The 10,812-nt window shown below is 36.1% G+C and overlaps 1 protein-coding gene across 1 annotated transcript; it reads right to left on the reverse strand.

The window, feature by feature from the left end:
- Positions 1 to 379: 379 nt before the first annotated feature.
- Positions 380 to 9,764, reverse strand: NSMCE4A (NSE4 homolog A, SMC5-SMC6 complex component). Its single transcript, XM_026851073.1, has 10 exons — positions 9,657 to 9,764; positions 8,933 to 9,063; positions 7,733 to 7,884; positions 5,704 to 5,803; positions 4,270 to 4,360; positions 3,685 to 3,779; positions 2,871 to 2,919; positions 2,085 to 2,173; positions 1,431 to 1,522; positions 380 to 902 (listed from the first exon to the last, which is right to left on the reverse strand). Exons 1-9 carry the CDS (start codon positions 9,721 to 9,723, stop codon positions 1,439 to 1,441), a joined length of 858 nt encoding a protein of 285 aa, XP_026706874.1. The 5' UTR covers positions 9,724 to 9,764; the 3' UTR covers positions 380 to 902; positions 1,431 to 1,438.
- Between the last annotated feature and the right edge of the window lie 1,048 nt (positions 9,765 to 10,812).

Below are 10,812 nucleotides of genomic sequence, written 5' to 3' on the forward strand. Positions count from 1 at the left end.
CCCTTGTACTCCACCACGGCGGCAGGCATGGCGCCCGGCCGCCCCGCTCGCTGCAGCATCCCCGCCCGCAGCGCCCCGCCCGGACGAAGCGGGGTGGAGGCTGCCGCCTCCGGAGGGGCAGTGCTGGGCCCCGGCCCGGCCGGGCCTCTCCGCCCGCAGTGGCGGGGTAATGACCAAAGATGATCAAACGATGTTTTCGCATACCCTCAGCGCCGGATCACACTTCATCAACCCCCCCAAGAAACATGCTGGCCTGGGAGCTACTCGGGTGCTGGATCAGAAACCCTGCCTCACGATAAAAGGAAGGGAGAAACCCTAAAAAGCCAATGGTCCTCCAAAGAGCATCTTCTGGAAATACAGCTAGACTTTAATTATTCTGAAGAAAATAACACCATGGCCTAAAATAGCAGTCCCACTCAACTTACAACACCAAATACACATGAGGGACTTTGGGGTGTGGGGGAAAAAGACAGAAAGGGTAAGTTTTTATCTGTAATTGAGACCAAATTTCTGAATTCAGACCTTGATTTCCAGAAGAGTAAAAATTGAAAGACTATCAATTTCTTCTCCAGCAGCCAAGATCATCTAGATAACAAGATTATCACAGCAGAGATGGTTAACCATGCCACTTGCAGGTTGCTATTGAGGAGAGGCAAGGGATAAAAGAAGGGGGATAGCATTTCCTTTTTGTGAAAGCTTTTAAGTGGCAGTAAACCTTACATAAAGTAGTAAACTAAGCCACAATAAATAACAAGTATATGGTAATAACCCTGTGACAAGTATAAACAAGACAGCTTTTATGAAGTGTCATGATGTTCCGATAAAAATAAATTTAATTTTACAATATATACATATAAAATATTATCTGAAGGAAACATTTAAAAATATTTTCTTTAAGGCACCTAGGAGGAAAGAAAAAAAAAAAAAAGACAATTACAATATTCATTAAGATTTGCAACTTACCAAACAACTGTGACAATTAGAGTTCAATCCTATTGTTTAATAGATTTTAGAGGGAATAAGGCTGTCTTCCCTTCCTGCTTCCCTAAGTTTTTCTTCAGACTACTCTATTAACAACATAAGCTGTCAGTAAGTTAAAATAGTAGAAAAACTAAACTATGATTCTTCATAGCATTGCATTCCAAGTACAAGCATAAAGTTCCAAAAATTAACTCAAGTATAGCACTTAACTGACCCATCAAATGTAAAAGGGTTTTTTTTTCAGTTAATTACCATGTAGAAGACTAGATTACATTTTTTTTCCACAAAGAGACCAAGAATATAGAAGTGTTCCAGGTGTTATACAGTTACACATGTAGAAGAACTATAAGCAGGCTAAATCAGAAGTAGTTTTCCTGCAGTTCTTCCACATGCATGAGGAACTCATGCACTGTATCCTTATTTAGTTGTGATTTATTAAAAGAACTTACGTGAAGAATTAAGCTATGTCCATTTGATCTTCATTTCTGTGAGAAGGATGGCTAATCATGGGTTCTGTTATTTCATATGTTTCTACAATCTCCTGGTTAGAGATGACAAGAGCATGCAAGTTACAAGAACTGAACCATTTCAAGTTAATTGCAGTTATCCCAGGTAAGTAATAAAATTTCTCACACTAAAGCACTATTTCAAATTACTAAGTTTCTTCTGCACATTCGGACAAGAGTTGTATGTGCTAAAAACTACTTTCTGAATAAGATTTATTACAAACAGTGAGGAAATTGTACAGAAAGCTTCCCCTCTAGAAGCAACTATCATTTATAAGGGAAGAAACAAATTGCATACTTATGCAGCCCTCTTATAAAACAGTAAAGACAAGTCACTGCACAACTTAAAAGTACTTAAACTGACCAGGCTTCAAGAATCAAAGATGAAATTGCTATCCCAATTCTCAGTTTTCTTGCATTTAAAAAGCATTTGTTAGATTTCTGATTGTTCTGGAATCCATAAAATTAAATGTACTGATAATATAATACAGTAATACCCATGCTCAGCAGAGTACACAACAGCACAGCTCTCAGATGCATTTTTACATTTAAGAGAAAAAAAAAAAAATCAAAAGTATCAAGTGCTATATATTATACCTTCCATTCTTGATGGGACAGAGAAATGACAGCTTGGTTCCGTATTCCAGCACCATGGTCATCCTCCCTGCTTTCGTCTTTTGAAGGCTCTGTTCAAAACATGGTATTTTCATAGACTTCACAAGTGTAAAGTCAGTTTCCTCCAGGAACACAAAATCTTCACAAAAAGCAAATCATTACACATGCTCCACTAAGCTCACCTCTATCAATAGACTGTACCATATACTTCTCAACAGATTTCTATAGTCTTACCTCCTAAAAATTTAGGAGCTAGTATTTCTCAGGGTCCCAGAGGGACCTAAGTATTTAATCCTCTATGAAATCCCACCAAAGTCTTAATCCTGTTGATACCCAGTGGGGAAGAAAGCCAAAGACTTCATACACAGGGTGGCATTTCCTTTCCAACTGTTTTGAAGTTACATCACTTCCCAAGTCAGACAGACAAAGGAGACTTCTTGCACACAAAAATATATTTTCTCAGTAAAACGTAACAACGTTCATATACTTACTAGCAAAGATACCACTTAAAAGGTAATAACTTTTTATTTCTATTAAAAGAATTAAATTTTTATAGATTAGCATAATGTCCTTTTTCCATATTTTGATATTTGAAGAGACTCCTTTCAGTTCCTCTCAAAATCTCTTTATTCCTTCAATTCACTGCATTTCCCCAGACCTCTACTCCTGCAACTAAACACACACCTAAAACTTTGTGAAGACATAAGATGTAGCTACTTTTCAATGCTGTACAAAAACAAATTATAGTCTTTTAAAGCTAGATTTTACCTATTATTGGCAATTTATCGTCATCCAGCTTTAATCTTGCAAGACCATCCTAAAAGACAGTAGGATTTAAAGTTTCAGAAATTAGAGCTAATTAGGATAATGCACTAAGATTTCATTTTTAATTAATGTATTACATGAACAGGTACATGTACTGATAAAGAATCTTAACTGGCATACCAAAGAAGAAAAAAATATTTAAATATAGCACTTATTCATAAAGAATGTGGCTGATATAGGGCAGTTGGTAACTGTTGGATTATTAAAAAATCTGGTTTATTAAAAAATTCTTATTAATTCAATATACTTGTTTTAACCCTTCATAATCACATCACTATTCACTATAAATCTAGTAAAATATATAAGTTTCTCTCTTTTCCCAAATTCATTTTATTTATTAAACAAACTAAATAGTTTGAATTGTAAATCTACAGATTTGAAAAGAACGTGAAACACTGCACTGACATACTTTCCTACAACCTCAATAACTCCTCTATACTCTACAGCTACTGTTCTAAATCTAAAATGATGTGAGCTAGAATCCCTTTTTGAAAAGTGTACTGACAGCAAAAAATTTCACTGTTGTTTTGTTGGTAAATTGACTGTAGAAGAAAAATCTAATTAACAAAAAAAAAAGTCTATCTACTGTTTTCTTTTTTATTCAGTTACCAAAACATCACAGACTGTAGAAAACAAATTAGGATTCCTAACATTTAAATCCTGATCTGTCAATATTGAAGCCATAAAAACAAAAAAAAAAATCATTATTTCCAGATAATTCCAATATTTAAGATTTCAAGAACATGCCATGCCTTACCTTTATAATGAAGGAGACATGAAAGATGTTTTCCACAGTGCGTGCAAAAGAGTTTGGATCAATCACGAGATCAAAAAAGGAAATAGGTGTTTCAGCTAGAGATGAAAAAATGAGTTTGTTAAAAAAAAAAAAACAAAACACGTCGTATACACAGAGCAAATATATGTAAACACAAACTTCAGAACGTCAGTACTCCTTTTAAAAGCTAATGAATGTTTATGTCATTTAGTTACAATGCTGATTTCTCAGTCCACTGCAAAAAGTAACAAGTTTTCTAAAGAATATTATTTTCTTCCATCTTTTGCCACATGCATATACATACACAGTGACTATTTGACTGCCTTCCAAAAAATGGCATGCTCTTATAAGGGGGAGAGGGTAGGATTTAAAGTTACTTTACAATCAAACAGCAACTGATTAGCATACATATAAAACAGCCAGTATATATATCCTTCAACAAAGACTTCTACTTGCAAACTCCACCTAATTTTGTTTCTATAATTTAACCACTTCTAACTGTAGCAGATTAAAAGTATTTATTTTCTCGAATTAAATGCTTTAAAAGCTTAATTAAATCATACTTACGATCATTTTTAAAATGAGTTTGCAATAATCCCAAGATCCTCTCTACTTCTTTTTCTGTAGCTTCCTGATGAGACTCCTCCATTTTTTTTAACTGGAAAAAAGAAAGTTTCACCTCAAACAACCACTGTTATAAGACAAGAATATGAAAAGGGCCTTTTATGAACACATAACATAAAAGATAAATTTTTCTCTCTATACCACACATGCACGGTTACAGACACGCTTATGCAAACATGAGACAACTTACAAAGTGCTTTATGAACTAATTCCCATCTTACAATATCAAGATGAAAGGCCACAGTTTGTATGTTTTGAGCCTATCTACAGGTCTTCGCTTACTTTCCAATAGTTCTGTGGAACAGGGTTACCCCTAGTGGTACACAGCCTGTGAGTTTACTGAAGAAGTTTATTTATAAGAGTAGAAGGGCAGTTCATCAAGATCTTTTTCCTCAGAAAAGGCACCTAAGATAATGCGTAAGAAACATCACGGCATGAAGTCTGACATGGTCAAAAGACACGATTACTGTGATTTTACAAATTTGTTCATTATCTGTAAAGGAGGTTACTCCAAACTGTCCTTCAGGTTCTGTAACCAGCAAAGTACCAAATTCATTTTCCAAGTACAGTCTTCAGTAACTTGTTTGCTGTTCCTGTTAGCGAACACTTTGCCTTTGACCACCTTGCAATAAAACAGGCTACAGAAACTTCCACAGATAACATGTATCTAACACGGATTAACATGTATGCTGATCATCAGTGTTTACCCAAGCAAACCACAAAGAGCAGTCATGCACTCCTGGAATCAACTGTTTCCAAACCCCAGCTCCTCTTCTTCCCAGTACAAACTATATCAGAATAATTTAAAATCACTATTTGGAATATTATGAAGTAGGCTGTATTTAAAAAGACATACTCAACATTTTGTCTCTATGTACTGGTATTATCAGCCGGAGGTTTCCTGCAACAACATGGTTTATTTTGTTAAAGTTTCAAAAGTAAGCCTAAGTATTCTCACAATTTTGCCTTTCTGCCAGAGCAAGACAGAAAAAATAGGGAAACAGAAAGCAGAGAAAATAGTGGTTAAGTCAGCTAATTAATTTGCTGTTGTTCAGTGCAAATGTAATGCAGTTAGACTCTTTTAAAATAAAAATTGAAAACATGCTAATGGAAAGAAGTCTCTTTTTTGTTTCCTTTCAAAGCAGTGAGCATCAGAGCAAATAAACTAACCTGAACTTGAAAAAAATAAATCTTATTCCCTTCCACCGAGTGAAATACTGCAGCTCACACAATTTAGAAGCCTAATAACAAAGAAATTAAGAAGCCTATATTAAGAAGCCTAATAACAAAGTCCAAAACCTTTAGAATGGTTTTAAAGTCACTTGTAGTAACAAATTGTTAATAAAGTTAAAACTATCAAAAAACCGCTTCACAAACCTGAGCAGGCATTGCTCGTATTCCTTCTTCTCCTGTCATCTTTTTCTGCCTCTCAATCCGTTGCTTTGGTACAGGAGGATCAGACTTGAAAGATCCCAACCTAACCAAAATAAAAAGAACAAATATATGGAAAATATGTTTTACATTATATGCTAAGAAACCTATGTACTGAGCAGTTGATCTCCCAATCAAAGTGTAAAGTAATGACTGATATCTAAAAACAAAGCTTCATCAGAGATTTCTGTAAACAACCATCCCCAAAAATTGCTCCCAATATACGTTGACAGCCTCAAAGCAGAATTATCAACAGATGTACAAAATCTGATGCAATTATTCCAAGTTTCTTTTTTTTAAAAAAACGAAAACTTTTAATCTACTTTTCTTAAAACTAGTTAAGAAATGAAACAGCGTATATGCTTCATATCCTCCAATATCTCTGAATTTATTACAAACTTTTCTGCCTAAAAAAATCTCTCTCCACACAATATTTATCCCTTTTTCATATATAGTTTAGTTTCTGTAAGTTCAGGTTTGCAACAAGGTGGGTTTTTTTAAATAAAAGAAAGCCACAAATTTTTAAGATATAGTCAATCAATATAACATTCAGTACACTAAGAAAAGTTTCTCATTAAGCAATGTGAGTGTAATATACGTACTAGATTTAGGCACTTTCTTGAAGTGCTTACCTCTCTCCATTGACTATATAAGGAACTTAGGCTCCTAACTTTGGTTGCCTTGAGTCTCCACCAAGTTAAGATGCCTAAAGAGGAGAGTGTGAATTGAGACTCAAATCAAGTTAGTGACCTCCAACTGCTCAATTTCAGAAGTCACAGACCGAACATGGAAACAAAACCAAAAAAACAAACGAAAAACCCCCTTAGGCCTCAGATAAGAATAGATGGAGTCAGAAATAAGTAGTTGTTTTCTTAAATTGAGAACTACACTTTATTATTTAAAGTTAACACTTTGTGAATATTCACATATTTTCCATCAAAAGCCCATCATTACCTAAGAGGTCAAAATGCAATAGGAAAAAAAAAATAATCTTTCTGGCAGTCAGCTTCGTCTTAAGATCATAAAAATGACTGGAAAAATAAACTTACTGTTTAAAGTTTACAGCTTGAAACACAAGTTTGAAATATTTCAATTAGCTATCCAACATTAAATATCGGGTATTGTAGGATCAAATTAGTATATTCAGCAACTTTCTTACAATGACAGTGATATTTAGAGGGGTGGAACATGTGCAAAATCATAGACAACTGAATATTATTTTATCAGTTCTGTCATTGATAATTCAATTGAACTAGATCCAGCTATTGTAGGCTGATTTTATGAGAGGTTTAAATCAGAGCGTTGCTACAAGCCAGGTGACTAAGGGTCATTTGACAGCAGCTAAAAGGCTCCTACTAAATGGGTTGCCTACGCATAAGGAGAGATGACACTGATTCTACATAAAACCACTTGCCAGTAATCAGGTGATTTCTTCTGAAGGCAGAGCTAGAAAGCAAGATTCTAAAAGACAACCCATTGACACAGGTGTACAAGAAGAACTGCTGGCCTCTTCATGATAATACAATCATCAGGTAAAAGACAGAGACCCTGACCTCCCATAACTGTCCAGGAAAGATAAAAAAAGAAAAAAAAAATTCCTCTATTCATGATTCTGGCTACAGCTTGTACAGGGGGAGTAAGATGAGGGAAGAGTCAGCTTCTAAAGGAAAAAGTATCACTTCTACTGGTTTTGGTCTGAAACAGGTAAATCAAGAATACCCTGCCATCTCTACTAGCTACAACTGATATTACTTTCTAGCCAAGCCAAATCAAAATCAGAGAGAGAAATATTACAAAATATATTGGAGACAAGGAGTTCACTGTTCCATAAGAACAGAGACCACGCAGAAGTTCTTGTTGACACTCTGTGACCTGAGATTAAAAACTCTACTCCACCCCAGGGCATTAAAGACAAGAAACAATTAAGGCCATTAGCTTATGCTGCAGTATATACTATTTCCTTAAATAAACTTACATATAGTGAAAAGAAGGTGCTCTTCTGAAGTACTTCTCTGTTTCTTCTCCCAGTTTATGCCAGGCATTACTAGGTAAATATCCAGCTGAAATGCCCTCAGAATCATTGTTATTTTCTTCTACTTCTATGCGATTTATACCCATGAAGGTTAGCTGCAAAGGAAAAAAAAAAAAAAGCTGCAATGAAAATTCATTTAGAAAAAGATCGTTAGATACAATACTGGTGAAATACTGTATTATGGTGTTTGTCCTGCTAGATCAATATTTAATATTGCTGCATAACAGCCTTGACTTTCCTGAAGATACTGTGAAAACAGAAAAACATACAGACTTGTGTTCAGCAAGCAACAAAAAAGAGAGCTATAGGTAAATAAAATTGCCTATATTCCAAAAGAATTTCAGTGATGTATGAAGCAGCAAAGCATTACTTAAATTGCACTATAAAGCTAAAATGTCTCACAGTTTCTGAGCACCACACACTCCCAGAAAGCTCAGCTCCTCAAATACCATAAAGCAACTTATTTGGCCCAACCCTGCATCCACCAATTCAGATTTCTCCAGGAAAAATGTCAATAAAACAAATGAATTTGATGGGTTTTATATTGCAGAGCTCTAGACTTGACCAAAGACTCAGACTCCTTATTAATCTGCTGTAACATAAGAGGAAATTTTAGGGGGAGGGGAGGAAGCCTGCTTCAGAGCGATTCTGAACTGACTCTTCCACCCAGTCAGAGTACAAAGAGACAAACACGTCAAATCTAAAAGCATTCAAATAAGCCAAAGCCCCATTTCATGTCAGTGACACAGGGCCTTGAGAACTCCATCCAAAAACACATGAAGCAGTGAACAGGATAAAGAACCTACTTGGCTACTGGGAAACTACAACACAGTGGGTATAAAAAAAAAGTGCACAATACTGACCTAAGAGCACAAACTGACTGAGCTGCGATAAAGCAATGAAGGGAGGATGCCTGCATTTTAAGTCAGACTTCCCCCCGTGCATACTGGAAATGCTTAATACACAGTTTAAAACCATTAACAACAGTAAACAGAAAGTTAAAGAAATTCATAGGAAGAATGTTAAATTCCATCAGAACTGTCATGTATTGCCTGACAACCTGAGGCTTTTATTTTAAAATTCTGTAACAAATAGGACAAACCTTTAGTAAAAACGTTGGCAAATTCAAAGTCTGAGACTTACCAAGTCTTCTGCAAATACTAGTGAATCAAATGCCGCCATCTCAGAGTGCAACTCATTGGCCTTCTCCTTCCCTAGATTTGATGCTAAGACAAGGAACTGGGCATCCAACGCAGCCTCTCGTGCACAGGAAACTGTTACAGAAAAGTTTTAATGAAAATAACAGGAAATTGTCAAAAATATATTAATAAAATCTAGCATACAGACTATTCTGGATGTAAAGCTTTGTAAATCATTTTACTGCACATTTTACTCTAACACACTCACATCATCCTTATAATAATATTTGCATTTTTAAAAAAAGCAAGAGAAAAGGAGATGATGCTGACAAAGGCGAGCATGGAAGAATAACACATCTTAAAGAATAAGATGCATTTGTCATTGACATGTTTTCCATCTTTCCAAGTGAAATAACCCCCTGTACACTAATACCTTTTAGATATACTACTTAAGTGCATTGTTGTACAGAGTCAAGAAACAGCAAGGAGTGTTTCTAAGTGCAAATAAACACTAAAGTAGCGATATTTATTTTCTCATATCAACTTATTCAAACAATTCCTCTTCAACTGAACATATCTGTTTCAAGCTATATTTTAATAACTCTGATAAATTACTTGGATGTCAACTTCATTCTCTTGCCCTTTTTTTGTTTATAAGGCATCATTGCCTCACACTTGGCCAAGTGTCAAGCAAACACCTCTAATAAGGACAACAAAATTTGTTTTACCTCCACTGAACAGTTTGTTGGCTTCTTCTAAAGCTTCTGTCAGTCTGTTGCTTTTTGAACTCAGCATATCCTCACGATTTTCTGGGGGGGACACAAATGAAATCCTAAATTACTTATATACAGAAGCATCGAGAAACACATACTTAGACCTTAATCAAATCTGGCTGGTTCACAGCCCATCATCTACACAAAAATACAGAATATACTTATAGCACCTCAACTGCAACATTATGTAGGCTCCATTTTATTAATGCTTATGCATTAAGTCAGTTTTATAAGAAATTTTCCATTTACTTCAATGGAAAAAGATTTATATGGTTGAAATTATGTTAGCAGATGCCAGATTCCTCTTGGTTCCAGTAAAATACCTCTATTTGTGTCAAAGCAGCTACCAGATACCATAGTTGTCTGTATGTGATTTGCCACACCAAGGATTTTCATTAAACCAACCAACCACCAAAAATACATGTTTGGTGATTTCCAAAAATCACCACGTCAAACACAGTTGCTTATATTTAACAGTCTACATATGATGTAATAAAACTTTCAGATGTCCAATTCCGAACAGTTACAGCACGGCTTCTAAAGACACACACCCTACTCAATGCACTGACATACCACTGTTGTTTTTCTCCATAAACACAGGCTGGATCATCCCTAAACTGTATTGTAACTAACTCTACAAATATAATAAGTATGCAGAACAGGACCAACACCACATGTTGCTAAATGTGGCAGTGCTTACCCAAACAACTATTGCTAGTGTACTGTCTGGGCCTGGCAGATACCGGTACCTGCGGTTACAAATTAAAGCTCGAACACCACGAACGCAAAATTAAAGGCTTCCAGTACACCTCCGGGTCTAAAACTGATCGTTGCCCTGCAGCAATGCAGCCACACACATCCCTCATAGCCTTGCAAATGCTTCCAGGGATGCAAATTTCACTCTAACTACAGGCCCAAAAAATTCAGCAGCCCAAGGAACTTGCAGTTCCCACGAAAGCTTGAAGCGTCCCTCCAGTAAAATAAAAAAAAAAAATCAAGCTACCAATCTGGTTCCTAAAGGACTGCCCCGGGACCCACTCGCAGCCCCCATCTCCCGGGGCCAAAGAGGCATCCCCTCCGGCGGAAAGCCCCGGGGCCGGGCACAGGCCGG

The sequence above is a fragment of the Athene cunicularia genome (genome assembly GCF_003259725.1).
Source record: "Athene cunicularia isolate RWA chromosome 6 unlocalized genomic scaffold, athCun1 chr6_part1, whole genome shotgun sequence".
Taxonomy (NCBI): Eukaryota; Metazoa; Chordata; class Aves; order Strigiformes; family Strigidae; genus Athene; species Athene cunicularia.

Bases quoted from the DNA above. Each gene is read 5' to 3' on its own strand.
- NSMCE4A (XM_026851073.1), bottom strand. From the start codon at position 9,723: ATGCTGAGTTCAAAAAGCAACAGACTGACAGAAGCTTTAGAAGAAGCC. The intron at 7,885-8,932 runs GTAAGTCTCAGA...TTTCCTTTGCAG, and splicing joins TAGTATTTGCAGAAGACTTG to CTAACCTTCATGGGTATAAA. The intron at 5,804-7,732 runs GTAAGTTTATTT...TATTTTGGTTAG, and splicing joins GCACCTTCTTTTCACTATAT to GTTGGGATCTTTCAAGTCTG.